We start from the raw sequence: 24,319 nt of genomic DNA on the forward strand, positions 1-24,319 counted from the left end.
TTTTTCGTTTCATGTCAAGTACTTCGTTAATCGTATCCCATGTCTTCCTAGCATTTCCCTTACTATGGTCTAATTTATTCCTATAGTAATTGATCTTAGTTTCTTTTAGTAATTTATTCAAGAAGTTTCTACAGCGAGTATAGTTTTCTTTGAGTTTAATATTGTAATTAATTTAAACTTAAATTTTTTTAAATTTAAACTTAAATTAAAAAAGAAGTGTTACAGTTTACAAAGCAAATTGAGAAAGAGTAAAAAAAAACTAAAAAGACAAGAAAAAAGGAAAAAGAACTTCAGTATCAGTTTAACATTATTAAAATACTAACGATATTACACTATAAACATTACAAAATGTCGTGCTTACCAGTTGTAAAAAAGTGTACTACTGTGCAGGCCTGCAGTTCAAACAATATTTTCATAATAACCAAAAACATATTCATGTATCAGATGGCTATGTAATAATCTGAAGAAAGTTGTCTTCTGCCTACACCTTTTTATGTCCACAGGAAGTCTATTAAAAAACGTTGGTGCTATAAAATTGAAGAATTTTTTGAAAATTGTAAAGTTGGGCTTAGGGATTTGCACATTTTGTTGATTCCTCCCAACCCTGCGCATATTAATCAGTTGTATTTCACCACTCGTATCAAATAACAGCTTTAGGGTTTTATAAATATATAAGTTCCTGATAGGCAGTATTCTGAGCTCTTTGAAAATTGGTGCAGAGTGATCATATCTCGTTTTGTAAGACATTATTCTCATAAATGATTTTTGTAGAATAATTAACGGATGTAAAGCAGCATTATATGCTCCCCCCCCCCAAATTTCCAAGCCATACTCAAAATTGGAATTTATGTGAGCGAATTAGATCTTTCTCATCAATTCCGAATTGCACACAGTTCTGAGAAAATAAAATATTCGAATATATTTCAATAATTTCTTTTTTATATAACCTATGTATTCTCTCCAACTGATCCTACTATAAATATCTATATTAATAATCTTATAATCTCAATAGCCTTCTTATAATCGTCTACACTCTCATCTTCTTAAATGCATATTTCCTATTCTGTGATGGCTATCTTTATATCGGATAGGTATCTCTTGTATTTATTCTTTTGTTGGAATAATATCATGGTTGAATCTAAAAAGAGTTTTATAGTTCTCAACTATTGCTTGTGATCGTATCTGGTATAGTTTACTCTTACTCACACGAATTAGTTGAGCCATTTTACTATGAGCAAAAGGTGAAAAGCTGCTTCAGACTAGACTCACCTTTTTGAAGCATTTGCTTCAAAAGTTGAGCAAATGCTCTAGTTTATTCATACAATTTTGAGCATAAGCTTTTACTTTTGAGCAAATGCTCAAACTATTTCTTTTATGAGCATGAGCAAAAGGTTTTGCTCACGTTTATTCATAGAAAATGAAGCATATGCTCAATATTTTAGAAGTAAAGCAAATGCTCAACTTTATTCATATGGCCCATCAACTCAGCACCCCTCATTCCATCATTGTTGATAAAGCATAGTTGTAGTGGGAGGTAGCTTTGTAATTAGTAGTTAGTTCCGAGCTAACGCACATAGCAAACGGACATCTATTGCAAGATATAACATTATTGTAATAATGTGGTTAACAAATAAATTCATTTTTTTAAGATTATTTGATTAATCGATTAATCGCAATCCTATCATATATATATATATATATATATATTATATAGTTTTCAGTGTCTGTGTTCGCTGATTCCACATATTTGAATAATAATATTTTCATATTATCATTGTAAATCTGTATAATATGATGTTCAGATTCTATCAATAGATAGTATTAGAACGAAAATTAATTTATTCAATGGAATAATGATTGATTTAATTTCACTTGATGATATTTTTCACATCCGAAATATCAATACAATAACTAAAAAAACTCCAATAAATATCCCTATTCATAGGTTCTACCTTTATTGGAAAAGATGGCATTCGCTTTATCTGTAATCATGAAAAAATAATACAGTACAGTCTAATACATTACAACCTAACTATCATGACTACAATATTACAATCGTGTATTTGTTCCTAGGCAATGTATTCTGTTCATTTGTGAATAAAATCCGATTGGATATCAATTTAAAAAATCGACCATCGATGACATTCATATTATGTATTTTCAAACCCATTGTCTTGATCTCTAGTAGGTACTTTTGACACCGTTGCATAAACTAATTCCATGACATGTGTAATATTATGTGTAAATATTAATTTCAGAATGCCAAAGGCGTTGTAAACACGAAACCGGATCCGATGATGCAGCTGAGCTGTTGCAAAACCACACACAACTCGGCTGTACTCTACAGAACAGACTGTCCCGTATACGAGCAAGGCTTCACTTTTCTCGTCAACAACCCAGAAACTGACACTTTGCACTTGAAGGTGATTGATTCATCCATTTATCATCACCAATTTCATAAGTGGCTTCTTTTACTCCCTTATTTTTTTATTCTAAAGTGCCCTGCACACTGGGACAATGGTAGCGTCCCATAGAATTAGTGGCAAAACGACATCACACGGGGACATTGCAGCATCTAAACTCCTTCTCACAGGGACAATAAAATGGATTTTGGTAGCTGCCATAATAGCCAGGTCTCGTGGAGGCCACTAATGTCCCTATGTGCAGAGTGCTTGTACTGACTTTGACTTTGTAATGACTTTTGCAAAACTACCATAAACGTGATACTGGACCAAATTACAAGTGGTTTTTACCAAAACAAAGGTTATTCACCATATTTGCAGGGCTTATTTGTATTTTGTTAAAAATCATGTATATTGGGTCAACATTTAATTTAAACTTGAAATACAGGTACAAAAATGGAATATTCTATTATATTAAGCGAGCAATTTCTGTATTTATACATTTTTATATATTATTTATGGTTATTTATGGTCAACGGATCTTGAAAACGGCTCTAACAACTTTCACAAAATTTGGAACATAGTAGGTTTATGATATAAAAATTCGATTGGACTTGGCCTCATCCTTGGGAAAACTCGCTGAACGATATTAAAAGGATAATTCCTCATTGGCTGAAACAGCTGTGGATAGTAAAAACGCGAGTGAGCGAATTAGTATAGTGAAAAATCAAAATATCGCATCCCCGAAATTCATAAGATGACATATAGCCAGCTGTGAAATATAAACAGGATCATTTTAGAGAATTGTGTTCTGTTTATCAATAAATAAAAATAATGAGCGAAGCTCGGTGCCCCGATATTGAACTATAAATACAGCTAACGTGATCTTTCTTCACAGAACTGCTTGCACAAGCTCGGAAAATTGAAAGTGTCAACCGAAGAGGAGTGAAAAAGGTAAGAATATAAGAGGAAGAAAGAAAGAAAAGACAAGTGAAATTTGTAAGCGAGTCCACTTCTAACAAATAAAGGCTAAGGAAATGACATTGCATTCAATAGACTGAGCAGAAATCTTGAGCCTCATACGTTGATATAGAAGAAAAAGTTACAGTAGGTCTGTTTTTTTATATCTAGTTTAGATTTTCTACTAATCTTATAGTGTGTGAGAAAGTGTTTCCAAATAAGATTTATTATTTTAGTACTCATATATTATTATGTTTCTTTTCATAGTGTGAACCACATTGGGTAATCACAAAGAAAACAGGACATTCACTTAAACAAGCAAGAGCATGCATAAAAGAAAATACCATTCACCAGTTGCTTTTTCACAATTGAAAAACACATTTGGTGCATAAAATGGGTTCTCTTCAAGAAAGAGCCTCAATTTTTAGGCTTGACAATGGTGTATGTGTATGTAAGTTTGAGTTAGTTAATAAACCTCAGATTCCTGCTAAAATATCGGTTTGAAATCATCATCATGATGTGTATTATTTTCTTTTATAAACTTTAAATAATGTATTTTACACCAAGAACGACTCGTGCAACTGCCAGTTCGAAAGCCAGCAAAGATAAGCCTACCAATCCACCAGCTAAAAATCAGCAGCAGAGTCATCATAGTCAGAAGCAGCAGCAACAGCAACCAACTCGACAACATAGAGGGGAGACGAGCAGACCTGCCTCCTCTTCGTCTTGCTCCTCAAGTAACGATAGCATTCCTGTTGCCATGGCGACGCAAAAACAAATAACCGAGGCACTAGAGGCGCTGCTTTTGAAAGATGATTATTTCTGTTGTTCCTCTCCCAATCATTGTTTTTATTTTGTGCATGTGTAATTGAAATAAATGATTTCATCGACCGCTTCACTGCTAGACTAGAGACTTGTCTGTGTGAGACGATCGGCGCTGCAATGGCGAGCAAACTGGAGGCTGCTCTCGCCAGGGTTGATGAGCTGTCATGTGAGGTGCAGCTGCTCAAGGGCCAACTCACTCAACTACAACAAAACTATGATGACCGTCTGGACGATTTGGCACAATACCAGAGGAGAAACAACGTCCGTATATCGGGGCTTCCTTAGATCGACGGTGATGATATGCCCGTGAACACTGTGGCAGCCCTAATAAATTATGAACTTGGTTTATCAATCATGCCAGCTGACATCGACCGATGTCATCGCGTAGGACAGAGATCGACGCACGCTGATGTGGTGGCTACTGGTGCGCGACCTCGGCCTCGACAGCTATTAGTCAAGTTCATCAGCTATCAGGTCCATCACGCTGTCATCTCGAATAGGCAACAATTGAAAGGAACCGTCATCAGCATACATTGGGATCTCAAAGAAGATGCTTGTTGTTGAAAAAAACATTGCTGATAGATTAGGTTATAAGAATGTGTGGTCAAGTGATGGAAGAGAGTAGTATGGAAATGGCGACTCTGGTACACCAAAAAAAAATTAACAAGGTCAAAGGTCAAGGTCAAATTTACAAAAACTTCAAAAAAAAAATAAAAAAATGAAAAATTGAAAGAAGAATAAAAAAAAATAAAATTCAATAATGAAAAATCCCCCCAAAATAATCAATAAAACTTAATAATTAAATATAAAAAATAAATAAAAATAAATCAGAAGGCCTCCCACTCACTCTGGAGTGTATATATAGTGTTCATAAGAGTGGGGGGACCATCAGTGTTCAGTTAAGAGCTATAGAAGACACATCTGTTCAGTTCTAGAATCCAGCGTCTCAGCACACAGCCACACACACTGTGAAAAAGTATCCTAGCCACCATTTTGGTCTTCAATTGTATAAAAAAGGTTAGTACAGAAGTGTTTTTATTATATAAAGAAATTTCTCTTATTCTACTCATGAAAATGGATATTTATATGATTAATTTATTATGTTCAGTGTCACTTTGCATAGTAGATTCTGTAAATAATAGTCTTCATACCTGTTGAGCTCTATAAGCAAAATGTCAGCAGATTCATATGATTATTTCAAGTATATCACCTCATAATGTAATGCATAATATAATTTATGAATAAGTATGTTTCTGCCTGTGGAGCTCTATGAACAATATGTCAGCAATTGTAGACAATGAACTGTGGTTAGATTAGGTCTGCAGAAATTACTAGTAACTTCTTCTGACCTAACCTAACATTGAAATATTGATTTCAAACATTGTTCTTTCTGAACATACTACCATTGTATGATTGGTTCTCAGTAGCATATAAATTATATAGTAATTGTGTGCTAAATATCTAGATTGAGTGCAAGACATGTCATTCAAGATTACTGTGTCACTCTAGATAATTGCACTCTACATTGCATCTTATTATTAATCCTCTTGTATATATGTTACAGATGAACAAAGCTACCAGATGCCAGCAGACCAGCAGCTCGTCAGGAGAGTTTTGTACATTGGAGGAGGCCTTCAACAACAACCTTTGGACACTCTCCTACAACAACAACAACTCATCACCCAACCCAGCAAAGGACTTCCACTCTCTGCTGAACAGCCTACAGACAAAGATCGTTGATGTGATAGGTCAGGAGCTCCAGACACACAGGCCAATCAAGGTCAACCTGGTGTTGGAGGCTACATATCAACACAGCCACCTCGATGAGAAGAACATTGAGCAGGAGGAATTTCAGAATGTGGCCTTCAAGACTCTGAACTATTCAATACTGAATGTCAATGATCTTGCTGGAATTATCAGGGAGGCATGCAAGAAGCTTTTGAAAAAAGAGGCCAAGTTCGAGGGCAACTCTAGTGGATGGAGCCTCCTCATCATCAACAGTCTCCTCATATGCATAAGCAAGCACAAACCACTCCAATGATCTTCCTACATTGAACTGTCAGCCAAAATAGCATCAAGAAAAGTCATCATCAATCTGAAGAATAGCAATCAACAATGTTTCAAGTTGGCAATCCTTGCCAAACATGTACAAGGAGCAAATCCTCAACGAATCAATGAGAGATACCATCAGCTCATTGAAAAATACAATTTCAACAGAATTTCTTTCCCCACCACCATCAATCAAATTGACCGTTTCGAGAGGGATAATCTGAGTATAACTGTCAATGTATATGGGATGGATTCCAAATGTATTATCTATCTGAGACATGTTGCAAAAGAAATGAAGCAGGATCATTTCAATTTACTACTCCTCCATGATAATGATGGCAGTGAAACCACCACCACCACCACCACTCAGGACAGCAGTGAAGCCACCACTACCACTCAGGACAGCAGTGAAGCCACCATCACCACTCATGAAGAAGAAGAGGAAGATATCAATAGTCACTACTGTTTCATAAAAAACTTTGAAAAACTTGTAAGATCTCAGCTCACTAAACACCAGCACCACATCATAATTTGTCATAGATGCTTCACACACTACACCATCAACAATAATGGGGAGCAGAGGATGAAAGATCATGAGGAGTACTGTGCCAACAACCAGACTGCTAGGATCATTATGCCTCAACTCAAGGAAGATGGAAGCCCACCAACAATGAAATTTGAGAAACATTTGAATAAATTCATACTACCATTGGTGGCCTATGCAGATTTTGAATGTCTACTGGAGAAGCCCGAGGAAGAGCAGCAATGGATTGGGAAGGCAACCAAAGTGATCTAGCATCACACTGCAATAAGCTACTGCCTCTACTTTGTTAGAGATAAGAACTTATTTCCATTGTGGCTATCAATCACCAACCTCATCCCTCAGGAACCAATTGTCTACAGAGGACCTGATGTAGCCGAACACTTCATCAAAACTCTAACCATGCTTGTGAGAGATCTAGATGAGGCAATCAATCATTGTCAAATGAAGATGCTTCCACTTTTTGAGAGGGAGAAAGCCAGACACAATGCTGCCACCAACTGTGAAGCCTGCGAGAAACCATTCAATGATGACAAGGTGTATGACCATTGTCATATAACAGGAGTCTACTGGAACGCTCTGTGCAATATGTGCAACCTTCAAAGATGTTGTACAACATCCATCCCTGTTTTTCTTCACAACTCTTCCAATTACGACACTCACTTGATCATACCGCACCTTGGAACCGATAAAGAGCAGCTGTTTGTCATCCCAAACACATCAGAAAAGTATATATCATTCACCAAACAAATTTCCCAGCAACTGCACCTACGATTCATTGATACCTTCAGATTCACACCGGACAGCTTGGACAACCTAGTCACCAACCTTGTCAAGCCTACTGAAGAAGTGTCAACAGTGCTACCACATACTGCTAGAGAATTCGGGGACAAACTGGAATTGGTTTCCAGAAAGGGTGTGTTCCCCTACAAATATTGCAACTCGGAGAAACTGGAGGAGACCTCACTACCACCAAGGGAAACGTTTTTCAGCAAGCTAACTGACAGCCACATCAGTGATGAGGCATATTAACATGCCCAACAAATGTGGGAGGAATTTAACTGCAAGACCTTGGGAGAGTACAGTGATCTATACCTCCAAACAGATGTTCTCCTTCTGGCCGATGTCTTTGAAAGCTTCAGAGATATGTGCTTTAAAAACTATAACTTGGATTGTGCTCACTACTTTACATCACCAGGCTTCTCCATTGATTTTATGCTGAAGTATACAAAAGTTGAACTAGAACTCCTAACTGACTATGACATGTATATGCTCATTGAACAAGGCATCAGAGGTGGAATAACAACATGTGTTCAACAACATGCCATTGCCAACAATGCTTACACAGGAGCACCTGTTGACCCTGAGAAGCCAACATCATATCTCCTGTACACAGATGCAAACAACCTGTATGGCTGGGCGATGTGTCAACCACTCCCATGCCGGAAATTCCAGTGGATGGAGAAAGATGAGTTGCGAGGGGGTGAGTAGAGGTATTGATGGTGTTGGAGATGTTCAAAAGATTGGCTACATCTTGGAGGTGGACATTGAGTACCCTGCTGAGCTACATGACTCCCACATGATTTTCCATTCCTAGCTGAGAACAAAAAAAGCACCAAAATCAGGATCATTGAGATTGATGACAACTCTAAACAACCATGAATGATATGTATGTCATTACTGCACCCTCAAGCAAGCAGTACAACATGGATTGAAAATCACTAAAGTTCATCAAGGTGTAAGGTTTGAGCAGGAGGACTTCCTAGCACCCTACATCATGCTAAACACCAAACTTCAACAACAGTCAAGGAACAAATTTGAAAAAATTTCTTCAAACTGATGGAGAATGTTCGGAAGTGTATGAACATGGAGCTTGTCAACAATGAGAAACATCTAAGGAAACTGATTGCCCAACCAACCTACAAGGACTGCATCATCTTTGGCGAGAACATTTGCGCCATGACACTGCACAAGGAGGAAGTTGAGCTGAACAAACCTATCTACATTGGTTTGACAATGTTGGACATTAGCAAGACCCTTATGTATCAATTCCACTATGATGTGATGAAACCTACATACAAAGAGAACCTGAAACTGCTTTACCAGGATATAGACAGCTTATTCTACATTGTGAGAACTGAGAACCTCTACAATGACATCATCAACAACCAGCAATTTAAATACACCTTTGATACATCTGACTATCCGACCAACCACCCATGGTATTCAGACACAAACAAGATGGTACTTGGAAAGTTCAGGGATGAATATGCTGGCAGAGCTCCTCATGAATATGTAGGTCTACGATCAAAGCTGTATGCCTGCAGATGCTTCACCAAAGATCCAAGTCAATTATAGAGTGGTTTGATAAAGAAAGCTAAATGAGTGAGACGACCAATACTTGGACGAGAACTGTCAAAATCCCACCCAGATGCTGAACAATACATCACCTTTCAGGACTATCTTGACTGTCTCTATTAGAACAAAGACATCTCTAGGAAGCAGGTGATTTTTGGTACCAGGAAGTATCAAATCATGATGCTTGTTCAGAAGAAAAAAGCACTAAGCAATGCTGATGAAAAGAGACATATATTGGATGATGGAGTTCATACTTTGGCATTTGGATTCTCTTTCTTGTAAAAGGAGCAATGATGATGATGATGATGATGAAGAAGTTGATGAATCATCTGCAAAAAAGCCATGCCAGAGTGATAATGAGTAACAACCATCATTAGAGAACTGAAAATTGTATAGATAAAATGAGCTTATACAAAATGTACTTTAGGATACTGATAAAAAATTAATAATTGTTATAACATCACATCAATGCTATTGAACTCATGAGAGTCAATGCTACATACATAGATTTGTGCAATATGCGTTCTGCAGAATGATTCTAGACCATGTCAGCAGAAAACCTTATCACATGGACTTCTGCTCTAAATGACGTGAACAGGAAAAAGTGAAGGGGAATACCAAGAAAGATGAGTCATCTGGAAGGAAGTATAAAATGATGAGGTGTTAGCTATCAGTTATCATTTTTCAATCATGGCATCTACAAGCATCTACCAAGCAGCGCTCTACCTTGTGCTACCACTCAGTGTCAGCACATTGAATCCAAAGTACAGGATGCCGGAATTTCTCACATCAAGGTAACATGGACTGGATATGTCGAACATCCATCATATACAACAGTGCCTGCTAACATCCGGGATTCCTGCTCTACGTGGTAATCAGTCGGCAATCAATCAAATGTACAGCAATGTCAGAGACTGGTACATGAATATGGCTGGGGAACGAGCTGTGGAGGGGGCTTTCTGCAAACGAGTCCACTGCACATACAATCTGCACACTTGTCTCCACCCAACATTCACATCACTGGACTTTCTGGAAGTGATCATCACAAGGTCAGTCAAGGTCTGTGCACCGTACTGTGAAGAATGAGCATCCATTGTTAATACTACTCCAACTAGTACTGCAACTGCTACAACATCTCTTGCTGCTAGCACCACAACTACTCCAGCTAGTACTACAACCTCAGATAGTACTACTCTGGCTAGTACTGCTGCTACTACAACTCCTGCCACTGTGCCAGACCCAGTACCAACATCAGCCTGCAGTGGAGCAAGCATACATGTGTGAGTGCAGAGACTGTCTACTAGTAACCAGCAACCAATGGATCATACAAACATTCCTGAACTTTGGAGATAAGGACCTGCCTGAACTGTTTGGAACAGCTCAAAACTTCTTGGAGACATTGACATACATCTTCCATGATGCTGAAGTGTCAAGCTGCACTGATCTATGCCTGGGAGCAGTCATCTTGAAATTTGTGTTCAGCAGAGGATTTTGCAAAATAAGTGATCGACTAGGAGATTTGTATCACTGGATAGTTGTCAATATATTGGACTGAAATTATCTTTGTGCACTATATATATTCTCATGCATACAGTGTAAATAAACATCAAGTAATACCACAATTGTACATTTTATTCCATACAACCTTCAACTTCTAGAGTAAGCACAAGGTGTGAGATGAAGCTTCATATTACACCCAGTACTGTTAGACATTTAAGATAGATTCAATACAATAGGAAGCATCCTACACTGATAAACTTATCTTTATGCAGGAAGTTGAGTAATCATGACTTTCAAGATGCTGAAATCATGGTCTGATCAACTTGATGCCTATATAAATGCTAATTAACAAATTCATATCACCAGTATGGATGAAACAGTGATAGTGCAAGAGCTGCACAGACAAGCTCGTTGGAATTCTCTGACAAGAAAGGTTACAGTCAAAGGTCTTGATGACCTCTATCAGGCTGACCTTGTTGAGATGATACTGTATGCTCGACAGAACAAAGGTTACAAGTACATTATCACAATTATAAATTGTCTCCGTAAGCTTGCATTTGCTATACCAATTAGAAATAAGTTGGCGAATGATATTGTTGAAGCTATGCAGCCTATATTTGAAAAACATCCCATGAAAAATCTACAGACCGATGATGGTAAAGAGTGGTTCAATATAAAATTCCAACAACTTGTGAAACAGTATAATGTGAATCATTATTCAACTAGATCAGATAACAAGGCATCTATAGTGGAATGCTTCAACAGAACACTTGAACAGTTAATGTGGATCAAGTTCACTGAGCGAGGAACCTATCGTTGGACAGACATTCTAACCTCACTTCTCAAAGAGTATAATGCCAAGATTCATTGAACAAAAGGTATGCGACCAGTAGATGTGCAGAAGAAGCATGAGAAAGTGCTACTTGACCGACTCAGTAAACAGCATCAAGCCTATCAAGAAGAGTTGCAGAAGAAGAATGCAGAGTGTAACCTGGTGACAAGGTTAGAATAAGCAAGTATAAAAAGACTTTTGACAAGGGATATCTAGCCAATTGGACAAATGAGCTGTTCACAGTAACACATGTACATCCCACAGTACCTGTAACATATGAATTGGAAGACTATAGAGGTGAGCTTATTCAAGGAGGGTTTTACTCTGAAGAAATTGTAAAGACAAAAGTGCCAAGTGTCTTTGAGATTGAAAAGGTTTCGAGGAAAAGAGGGGACAAGCTGCTAGTGCATTGGAAAGGATACAGTTCAAGTCACGACTCATGGATTGACAAAAGTGACTTGATCTAGGATGAGAGAGGTTTTACAACAGCAAAACTTGTTCAAAGTTATCGATTTTGATCGTGTGGTAAAAGGTTGTGGTCTGGAAATGGACAATAAGAAGATGCAGCATGGTCCTTTGTTCCCCAACCATATAAGATGCATTATATGTGGACCTTCAGGGTGTGGTAAGACAAATCTGTTGTTCAACATGCTTTTTGATCCGAATGGAATACATTTTTCAAATATACATATTTTTTCAAAGACTACATTTCAGTCCAAGTACAAGTTACTTAAAACCATCATGCAAGGACTAGGTGATGAGATGGAATATGTAGAGTGTGATACAAGTGAGGAAATACCTGAACCACGTGAACTGCCTGCCAATTCAATAATTATCTTCAATGACATAATTTGTGAGCAGCAGGGTGCCATCAGGAAATACTTTAGTGCAGGCAGACACAGTGATGTCAAAGTTTTTTATCTGGCAAAGACCTATAGCTGCATTCCAAAACAGCTGATTCATGACAATCCAAATTTTCTAATCATGTTTGAACAGGATGAGCTGAACTTGAAGCATCTGTATAGAGACCATGTCAGAGCTGATATGCCCTTTGATCAGTTCAAGGACATGTGTAACAAGGTTTGGTCATCAGCTGTGCATGCATTCCTTGTCACTGACCACTAATCAGGAAAGAATGCTGGGCGCTACAGAAATGGTATTGACACCTATTTAGTTGAGGTGTAAGCCTAGTAGAGGTTCAGCCTGTTATTGTGAGGCAAGCAGGATGGTTTGACCTCGTCAGAAGACATTGGAGGAGGTAGCTCCTACCATCAAGGAGATTGCAAAGCTAAGATGTAACATCAAGAGAAAGCATAAGGAGCTCACACTTGGAAGAGAATTGACAGAGGAGCAACATGCAAAACATTTCAAACCGCTAACTGAACCACTGGAAAAAATTATCGAGACTCTTGAGATTCCTGCAGCCCAGCAGCAACCAACTCCAGCTCAGCAGCAAGCACCTCCAGCTCAGCAACAGTCACTGGCTCAACCATTAGCAGAACAACATTGGCTTATAGTGCCTACACTGCCAACAACTCCAATCTGACCCAGGCATATTCGATGTCCATTGCCACCACAACTAGATGCTGTTGAGGAGCAGGAGGAGGAGGAGTCACCGACCTATAAATCATTTGGAGAAGCAGCAGGCTCCACTCCAGCTCCAAGTACTTCAGCAGTTACAAGAAAATTATTGTCTGAGGCTAGGACTTGGAGTGATGAGGAGGAGGAGGAGGATATTGAGGAAGTGCTGAATAACAGCAGTCCTAAGGAAGTGTACAACATTTATACTCAAAGTGGATTGAGTAGAACCAAAGTGGGTCCATATGTTTATAGAGCAATGTTGAATGATAGTAGTGCAGATACTACATTTGGACCAAGAATAGTTGGAAACAAGTACTATTTGGGTAGTAGGCATCTAACCTTTGGTAGTGATGGTTCAAAGATTGAGCTGACTGACCATGCAAATGGAGAACATAAATTGATTTCTGATGCAACACCCAAACTATGTGAGCTGATTTTTTAAAAGAAGCCTAACAATCAACTTGTGATGTCACCTGACTCAAATGCATACAAACGTATTCTGTATTTGATCAATTTGTATAGAAAAAACTATGACCCAGTTGGACGTATTATAAACTCCAATGATGCCAAGTACAAGAAGACAATTTACCCACTGATAAGGAATGATAAGCATAGTGGGAGAGGACTGGTGACACTATTTAATATGGTTGCAAACAATGCTACTAAAATCGAGTACATCTACTACAATGATCCTAATGAACTTGTAGACAGGTTGAGACTGTTGGAACAATCTAGAGCAGTTGTCAACACTGGACATGAGATCAATTTCAAATCAGTTTGTAGCTGACAACATCTTGGCAGAGCGAGCTTGAAGTGTAGCAACATCTTTGGACTCAGGATTGGCAGAGAGGGCAGCAGCACTAGCAGTCACCAACATCATGAAGGCCAAGGCATAGTTTGGTGGAGGAGCAAGGAGTTGTAAGAAGAATTCCAGGAAACGTTGGCAGACATTGTCCAAGAAAGGTAAAGGACTTCTGAGACATCAACAGACATTGTACAAGACCTTGTAAAGGTCTTTATCTGAGATGTCAACAGAGGATGGGAAACAGAGCATGCCACCATTGTCAATGCAGAAGACAATGATTGCTCTGCCTGGCCAAGCACTCACTGACACAGACCTCTACAAGTATGTGAGTTGTCTAAAGCTGAAACAATTCCAAGGTGTGTTTATGCGGGATGCTCTACTGGCTGCAGGACCATTGAGACAAGAATGTGGTATCATCAATCTTGACAGCAGTACTGGTGCCAGCACACATTGGGTGTGCTATGTGAAGAATGATTATGTCATCCACTACTTTGATGGATTCAGCAACCTGAGACCACTAATGGAGTCTCTCAACTACATGCATTGAGGGTCAGCACTGTTAGCAAGGATCAAATATAACTATGAACGAAAGCAGGAAGATCTCTACTCACATATTTGTGGACATTTATGTTTGAAATTTTTGATTGGTGAAAATAAATGATTATAATCTATAAAAACATTTATTTTTATTTCCCATTGTCTTCCCATCTATATATACTGAGTAAAAACATATTACAAATCATTGTGCAATAGTACACTGAGCAGTCAAGACCATGATGCTCTGCTTTGGAGGTAATACATCCGTATTGAAAAGTGACTTTTACCTGCCTCTTGATACAAGCACTGGTTGGTCTTATCAGCTTCACCAGCTGTAATTCAATACCAAATGTTTTGAGGCAGGCTACAACAATACACTGCACTACTATGTGCCAAAACTATCAAATTATATTGTGAAGAAATCAGCGACAACTGACCCAGAACTGACACAGCTAACATCAGTTGACAATTCAAATATGACAAATCATTGGTATGGCTATGTATATAATATTGGAACCAGAGGTAATAGATGGAAGATTGGAGAGGAAGAAGAAGAGAAGAAAAAAGAGGATATTGCATCCAAGGTGATGCCGGATACAAGTGCTGAATTTGGGTTTGATCTCCAGCATATATCATTACCAGAGGGCAGTTTTGAATTTCAAACTATTGTCACTATGCTTAGAGTGAGGTTACATAACCGAGGCATACAGTTCTCATTGGCTGTCGATCCATCGACCTTGAAAAGTTCAGTTCTGAGCAATGCCAAGTTAGATTTCAGCCCAGCCAATTCAATAGGACGTTTGTTGGGATTTAGTGATAAATGAGTTGTAGAAGCCAACAAGGAGGCTAAAGGTGATTTTACAGTACAAATCAATAGACCCAATGTACTGTGTATAAAGTGTAACATTGTGGGTGAATCCTATTTGAATGGGGTCAAGGATCACGTGATCTACAAGTTTTACCCAGATGTTGATCCATGGTATAAAATGATTGTAACTGTGCAGAATGTAATTTATTTACCTGTGGACATCAAGCAGATTGGTAACATTACATTGGGGGTTGTTGATGAGAACAGACATCTGATAAATAATACAGATGAGGAGATTGATAATACTCTGCATTTGAGACAGCATAAGTGAGATGGTGCTATTATTCTCAAAGTGGAATCAGGGATTGGATGTGGAGCTGGCAATGTCTCCCATGGAGTGCAGTCCAGAACCTAGAAAAATAGATAAAAGGAGTGCAAATGCAAAATGTGTCATTTGACATTCAACCTCTGTGAGGTTAACATCAAGGAGCATTAACTATTTGAAGGAAAGAGGCTGTCAAGTGAGACAACATTAGCAATGGGAGTTTTGGATGTGACAAGGAATGGACCTTCATTGGACACCAGTATCATTGGCTATGAGTACCACTCTCATGCCCCCTATACTGCAAGCTTCAATGCCAACGATGAATTGAGGATACCAATCCAGCAACAGGACATTTACACACTGCCATCCAAGAGCTATCTACATCTGAAGTATACAGTGCTTGGAGCTGCTGATGCTGCTGTGGCTGAAACACCATGTGTGTCTGGATTCTTTGCCAATCTGTTTTCAGAGATACATTATGAAATGAAGGATGTAGAGGTGGACAGCATACGTAATCCGGGTATCACCAGTCTGATGAAGAATGCTATGACATTTGAGCGAGATGAATGCAGCAAGATGGAAGCAGCCGGCTACAAGTTTAGTTCAACCACTGGTTTTGCCAATTTTGCTGAGGATGGTACAACGATACCTGCTGGGCTTTGTCGAAGACTATAGACAGATTCTGTTGAATGTGAAACAAGCTGGTGTTGAGATGTAGCCCTAATTTCAATGACTGTGTGAGTGTTGCCGGTGCTAATGTTACAATCACAAAGTGTTTGTGGAGAATGCTATATTTAGAAGTGGCTGATGATGTAAGAATGTGTCTGCTACAGATTTTGCAGAATGACACACCAATCAGTATACCATTTCAACATTGGGAATTGTACACATACCCAATCTTGCCACAAACTACAAAACATACATGGACTGTCAAGTCAACAACTCAGCATGAGAAGCCACGCTACATTGTAGTTGGCCTGCAGACTGCAAGACGAGGTGTAGCAGCAGCTAACAGTTCAAAATTTGACAAGTGTAGTATGAAGGATATTCGAGTGTTTTTGAACAACAAATACTACCCATATGAGAGCATTGATGGCGATGGTAATCGTGTCTACAACATGTATGCAGCTTTCAATGGAGTCTACAATCATGATAATACCTACTCAAGTAAACCTCTGCTTGAGACAGGAGCTATAAGCACTGATAATATAATGCTGTTTGCTTTCGATTGCTCCCACCAAAATGAATCACTCAAAACTGGAAGTGTCAATGTGAGGATTGAGTTTGAAGCTACAAACAACATACCCACCAATACACGAGCCTACTGCCTAATGATTTATGAAATGATCAAAGAGTACCAACCATTGACTGGTCTAGTACAGTCAGCATAGAGAGAATATAAAATACTTATGATCTGGATTGTGCAGCTTATTCTCATTTGGAGCGTTGAGTGATACAGTCATGTTCAAGTCGGCTACTGTTACCTTCCCTATTAATGAAGATGGAGAGATAAGTGAAGGAGAGGATGAGGTAGACAAACCGTTGATGAATGATGCTTCTACAAGTACTACCGACCTACATACTGCTTCTGATGATGATGATGGTGTGGTATCTGAAGACTGTAGTGGAGACAACTTTGCAACATTTACACCGAGAAGAGCTAGCAACATTTTCAGTCCACTACCACTCTACCTGATAAACTTCCAAGGATTTGAAGGACTGGGCCATGATTTCATTGTGAAGGAGATGGCAGTTCTGGTACGTGATGATGATTATCATGTAACTACAAGATACCGAACCTGGAGAAATTGCTGAGGACTAGTGCTGGACATGGAAGCTACTTCCTGGATCATTACCTACTCAACTATGTGGAGTCTGTGAGGAAGGAGCTGGCTGGATCAAGGAAGGAGCCTATGGATGCACCACTACTCTGTGCACTCAATATTGTGATATCAACCCATGATTGGATCATGAAGACAATGCTCAAAGATAGATATTTTTGTTGTAACCTTTTCATGTCAATAAATAAACATTTGATTTAATTTACTGTTTTATCATTTACTTTTACCCCCACCACCATCATTATAGGCTATATATAAGTGGAGATGTTTGTCTCTTGAAAATCAGTCAATTGCTAACTGTTGACAATGTCATACTTTAAAGGTTATGTTCTGTTTGGTGATAGCCAACGAGTACCTTTGGATACTATCTACAGTCTCAAGTATAGTGAAGTAGCTGTTGTAAATTTGGGTAAAGTCTATAATTGGCAAAATGAGGTTGTCAAGATTGAATTGATCTTTGATGATCGTTCATCCCGAAAGTATTGGTGTGAATTTGAATGTGGTGACAAGAGTCTAACTATTATCAGCAACAACAGGAAGGTAACCTTTGCAGGATTCTTATACTGCAGAGATGATGGACGTGTGAAGAGATTTAGAGTTACTGAGAGCTGTTCAGGAGACCTTGGTCTACTAATATCTATCTACAGTGCTGCTTTTCGGGATACTGTACAAACTGATGGAGTATGCAGCATTTCAGAACAAAAGGAGAGGTCGGCAGAGGTCTATCAGGAAACCACAAAATATAGAAGAGGATTTTCAATGACTAATATATATATATATATATATATATATATATATGCTGTTTTATAATGGAAAATAAATGCATATGGGAAGAATAAAAATATCGTTTTCTCTTCTCTACCCACTAGTGAAGTGTTCAGACTTCTACATACAAAAAAATATATCCTCTGGTTCTGTTGATACTGACCTTTAATACATACCAGACAAAAAGTGTAATGGTTACAATCGTAGCCACCAGGTCCAAATGGATTAAATGTTAACAAACTCAGTTCATGTTTGAATTTTTATTTCATATATGATATAATTAATCCAGTTTCGTGATGATCTTTCTATCTGATGAAAATTATTTTTTCAGAATCAAAAATATTATAATTTCTTTTTTTTTGAGTCAGAGCCTTCGGCCAGAGCAGTCACATTTTTGGTAGCTCTCTTATCTCGGTGATAATGATAGACAGTGTGCTTTTTCATGTTCGAATAGGAGTTTTCGGTGCTGTTTACCATGCTAAGTATTGTAAAATAAATGAAGCTTCTAAATCGTTATTAAACTGGAAACAATGTTATATTATTGCAAAATGTGTTGTGTTGTTACTTTTGGCAATTTCTGGCATTGAATCAAACCCGGGTCTGACAATCGATGATTCAATCGTGTTCGTTAAGTTACAAAGTTTCTAGAAAATCATCTCCGATATACCACATATCAAAAGTGCAGTTACAAATATCAATAAAAACATTTTAGATTTGAAAAATGATGTTTCTTCGCTTAAAAGTGACCGTGATTATCTTATGAAAGAGAATAGTCGTCTGAACTCTCGTCTGGATTGTCTTGAGGGTTTTTCAAGGCATAACAATTTGGTGTTTTTTAATATTCAGGAAGAGAAGGGTGAAAACAGCAGTAAATGTGAGTTACTCATAAAAGACATATTAGCTTCAAATTTGAATGTTTATCTTGAACAGTATGATATAGAACGTGCGCATAGAATGGGCCATCGAAATGGACAATGTAGACCGATAATTGTTAAATTTGCTAATTTCAAGAAAAAGATGAGGATCTTCACACAAAGACAAAAGTTTAAAAACTCTAATATAGGTGTGGATGAAGATTTTACGATTAGAATAAGACATATTCGTGGAGAATTGAAGTGATTCATGTCAATGGCTAGGAGAGATGGACAGTACGCTATTATGCAATATGATAAACTTCTTGTTAATGGCCGTTTATATACTCTGGATGAGTTGGAAAAGAAATTCGGGAGTGTTAACAACCAGGCAAATTCTGAAAACGAACATCAAGTAATTGTAGAAATACTCGAGAGTTCTACCCCAGTCGAAACAGCAGCTACTGAGGAATCAGAGCCAAATATTTATGAAGAATCTTCCGATATTATATCTATTCAAACTGAAGGCGTCAATGATGAATCTCAATCAGAAATAGGATTTGAAGCCAGTTCAAGGGAGAGAGTGCAGGAGATTGTGAACGCATCAGTGTATAAACCTGCTAGAAAAGAACACATCCCAACTTCCAATACGCGGGCGAGGATCAACTCAGATGACAGCGCCAGGGTGCTTCGATCCAACAAGAAACAGACAGCTGAAAAAAACACTCAATTGAAGGGTAAAGCTTCAAATTCTCGCTCCAAAAAACCGACTGCAATGAGAGTGTGGCTGGAATGCGAAAAGTCAGCATCACCCGCGCAGTGCAAGCGAGCTTCACAGGGGAGCCGGCTGCTCTCACAATAGCAGACCCCAGCGAGAGGACAACCCAGTAAGGTGATACACTCTAATGAAAAGGTGGGACTTGTTTCTAAACATTTTAAAATAATTTTTTGGAACTCTCATGGTATTAATAACGTGCTTAATTTAGATAAGGAACAAATAGAACTATTTAACGCTCATGAAGTGATAGGCTTGAGTGAAACTTGGTTAACTGACTCTTTCCATGCTCGAGACTTTAATGAATATGTAGCTTTTAATCAAACAGCAGATAAATAGTCAAATTCAAGAGGTAGAGCCAGTGGTGGTTTGTTAGTTTTAGTGAAAAAAAAATTGAAAGCAACACTGATTGAAGCTAGAGAGTTTATTATAATTGTCAAGGTCGAAAATCCAAAGGGCCGTATTATTATATTATGTTTAGTTTACTTTAAGCCTGATTCTCTTGTGCACTGTCTCAATGAATTCCAGGAATGCTTGAAATATTATGAAATATTGTTTTCGTCTTTCCCTGTATTGATTGGGGGTGACTTTAATTTGAGAATGGGGGATCTAAACCAATGTTCTATAGATAACTGTTTATTCACAAATTCAAATCTTTATGCAGATAGGATTTCTCAGGATAGATGTATTTCAAGGAATGCGAAGGATTTGGTGAATATTATGGAAAAGAATCTATTCTATGTTTTGAATGGTAGATGTAAGATTGACATGCCTGGGCAATTCACGTTTCATAATTCAAATGGAAATAGTTTGATAGATTTGGTCTGGGTCAATTTCGAAAGTATTCAATATATTACTGATTTAATAGTTTCAGATATTGTATTAACTTCAGATCACCTTCCACTGATTGTGTACACTGAATTTGAATCTGATAGAGAAGTGCAGACCGTGCCAAATGAACTTCGAACATTATATTGCTGGAGTGATGCATGCAAAGAAGCATATATGTCTGAATTAACATTCCCAATCAAATTTAATGCGAGTGAAGAAAGTGTAGAATGTTTGGCTGAGAATTTTATGACTACAGTAAAAAATAAGGCAGAGAATCTGGGCATGGTAAAAAAGTCATTAATAATAAGCAAGTTCAAAAATAAACCTTGGTACGATATAGAGTGTAATAGGCTGAAAAGGGAAGTACGTAAGGCATATAGGAATTTTAAGAAAAAAGAACATGATATAAATTGTTTTAATAAATATCTGGACAGTAAACTAATTTATAAAAATAAAATGAAAGAGAAGAAAAAGCAGTTCAACGATAACTTACAAAATAAATTTCAGAATTCATCAAATGCTAAAGAATTTTGGTGAGCAGTTCGTCTAGTAAAGGGCAATAAATCAATCGATAATGATTCTATAACTTTGGAAGAATGGACATCTTTTTTTTAAAATAAATACAGACCTGAAAAAAGAACTATTGAGTGCATATTCTTCGACGTCAAGCATCCTTTTCTCGATCGACAATAGAAACTTGCTTTAGAGATAAAGGAATGCATGGATTACACATTGATAGAGACAATGATGTACTAATGTTACAATATGCAGACGACATAGTCATCTTGGCAGATAGCATTTCTGATGTGAGAAATAAGCTCAAATGTCTTTATCAGTACAGCTTAGAAATAGGACTCAAGGTCAATGCAGCTAAGACCAAAGTTTTGCCATTCCATAAGGGTCGATTGAGCAATAGCTATAGAGATTTCGTGATTGGTGAGGAGAAAATAGAAATTTGTAAAAATTATAATTATTTAGGAGTAATATTCCAATCCTCAGGTAAATATACAGAGATGTGCAAACACTCAATTAATAGAGGTAAAATTGAATCAATATTGGCTGTCAACATTTTATCCAAGGTGAGGTCTGAGAAATGGGAGGGGAAAATGAAATTATTAGATATGGTTATCATACCATCGAGTTTGTACGGGTGTGAAGTGTGGGGTTTCGGTTGTGAGCAAGCTGTGGAAGCTGTTCAGTTGTTCTTTTTGAAGCGCTTGCTCTTGCTGGTGCGTACAGCGCCTAGTTGGTGTGTTAGATTGGAGGCGAATAGACCAAGGCTCAAATTTCATATCCTCAAAAGATGTCTATCTTGGCTGATAAGAATTGCGAACATGCCAGAGTCCAGATACCCTTTCATTTGTTATTGCCTACTGTTGAAAACCAACTTCAGTTCTAATTGGTTATCTATTGTTCAGAGAGAGATGGATTTGTTGGAGTTTCAAAATTTAAGGAACGATATTGAATTTTATGCTATTGAACTATATAATAGTAGAGAGAGAATTCTTGAAAGATATGTAATGAAAATAATGGATGAGGATAGATACTTGGCTCAGAATTCGCAAAGTTCGCCTTTTTATAAATTGTTTAATCCTGAATATCAACTAGGAGAACAGCTAACATATGATCTGCCAATTAAAATGATTCGTTGTATGACACAGTACAGAGTATCAAACACGAGTACATTCTTACACATAAACGGTCAGAGATATCAGCTTGACGGAGAGAAAATTTGCCCTGCCTGTGATTTAGATTTCGAATCGTTAATACATTTTCTATTGATTTGTCCGGAATATGAAAATATTAGATTGCAGTATATTTTACCTTATGTAAATAATGTAGTTCAAAATGTAGACAAATTGATGGTACTGTTATCTAACTTTAATGATGAGAAAATCAAACAGGTATATCAGTATACTGTTCATCAGTATACTATCAAGAGAGAAAATATGGTGTCGACCACCGATAGATAAGCATGATAATTACGATAGTTATCAGTCACTGCCAGCCTTAAGATATTATAGGTTAGATGTATAGAGGTATTCATGTTTTCAATCTCTGTTATTAGTCAGTAGGGGTAAAGTGAGAGTTCTGTCTCAAAGCTGGAGAAAAGCTGCCCCCAAATCTGCCCCAAAGCTGATTCTTGGTTCTAACCTTGCCCAATCCAATGTAATCTGATCTAACCTAACCTAGCCATACCCCTAATCTCACAATAAACCTCAAATGAAGATTTCCCACTTTTTTGGAAAAAAAACTAGATCCAGCTTTTTTTTATTTTTCGAATAACCAAGAAACCGTTAATTTTACAAAAAAATTACAAGAATAACTTTTTCCAGTAAATCTAATAACAAATCCATTGACACCCCATTTGTCAAGATTGAACAAAAAATAAGGATCTCATGGGAAAACTAGATCCAGTTTTTTTCAATTTCTCTAATAACTAAGAAACCATTAATTTTACAAAAAATCTACAAGAATAACTTTTCCCAGTAAATCTAATAACGAATCCATTGACACCCCATTTGTCAAGATTGAACAAAAAATAAGGATCTCATGGGAAAACTAGATCCAGTTTTTTTCAATTTCTCTAATAACTAAGAAACCATTAATTTTACAAAAAATCTACAAGAATAACTTTTTCCAGTAAATCTAATAACGAATCTATTGACACCCCATTTGTCAAGATTGAACAAAAAATAAGGATCTCATGGGAAAACTAGATCCAGCTTTTTTCAATTTCTCTAATAACTAAGAAACCATTAATTTTACAAAAAAATCTACAATAATAACTTTTTCCAGTAAATCTAATAACAAATCCATTGACACCCCATTTGTCAAGATTGAACAAAAAATAAGGATCTCATGGGAAAACTAGATCCAATTTCTCTAACTAATAAACCAAGAATAACTTTTTCCAGTAAATCCATTTGTCAAGATTGAACAGAAAATAAGGAAAAAGTAGATCATGATTTCTTGAAACCAAGAATAATTTTTTTCAGTAAATCCTTTTGTCAAGGGATCCTAACTCTGAAACTGAGCAACAAGCAACACAAACCTCAACTTTATGTCTATTGCACCAGATTTCAATAGTTCATTTTGCTTACTACAGTCTATAACAACCAATGGTGCATATTCATCAAATGTTTTATACTCAATTGATGTACTGCTGTTATAAGGATAGTATTCATTTTGGAATTCAGAGAACATGTGATACAATAAATGTTTATTACCAACAATATTTTCATAGGGGAATGATTGAGCATTTAAATAGAGATTAACATTGTTCAGATTACAGAAATCGAAATGTGACCTGTTAGCAGTTATAACATTTTTCCTATACTTTTGTAATCCAAGAATAATGAATCTAGGTTTCAATATGTTTGAAGTTGTCTTAACTGTCCATTGAAGATTGGTAGTTTCAGGTAATTGTGGAAATTCATGCAATTCCCATGACCTGAATGTGTTAAACTCAGCAGATCAAGACAAACAGTGTCAGGAGCATGTATGTAGGGTACTTTCCATTGTAGTTTTGTAATATCAATTTTCACCGATTCTGCTGTCTCTGATTCAATACAATTTAAGTCTGATGATGATCTTAATAGAACAATTTCCTGACAAACATTTAATAGAACTTTTCTATAGTCTTCCATTACACCTAACCACATATCCAAAGGAATGCAAAAGCAGAATTTATCTAAACTTTCCTATCCAGTCAACTTCCATCCTGCATTCT

General features: G+C 37.3%; 1 protein-coding gene across 3 annotated transcripts in view; it reads left to right on the forward strand.

Annotated features, from left to right (window-relative positions):
* The first annotated feature begins 2,193 nt into the window (after positions 1 to 2,193).
* The window catches only part of LOC111054126 (extended synaptotagmin-2), an 85,583-nt gene continuing 63,457 nt past the window's right edge, over positions 2,194 to 24,319 (forward strand). For 2 of the 3 annotated variants that reach the window (XM_039441309.1, XM_039441311.1), the window contains exon 1: positions 2,194 to 2,423. In XM_039441309.1, the coding sequence (XP_039297243.1) occupies positions 2,295 to 2,423 (129 nt within the window). In that variant the 5' untranslated portion in view covers positions 2,194 to 2,294. The remainder of the gene's footprint in view (positions 2,424 to 24,319) is intronic. The other variant, XM_039441310.1, reaches the window with a different exon arrangement.

This window comes from Nilaparvata lugens, chromosome X (assembly GCF_014356525.2).
Source record: "Nilaparvata lugens isolate BPH chromosome X, ASM1435652v1, whole genome shotgun sequence".
NCBI lineage: Eukaryota > Metazoa > Arthropoda > Insecta > Hemiptera > Delphacidae > Nilaparvata > Nilaparvata lugens.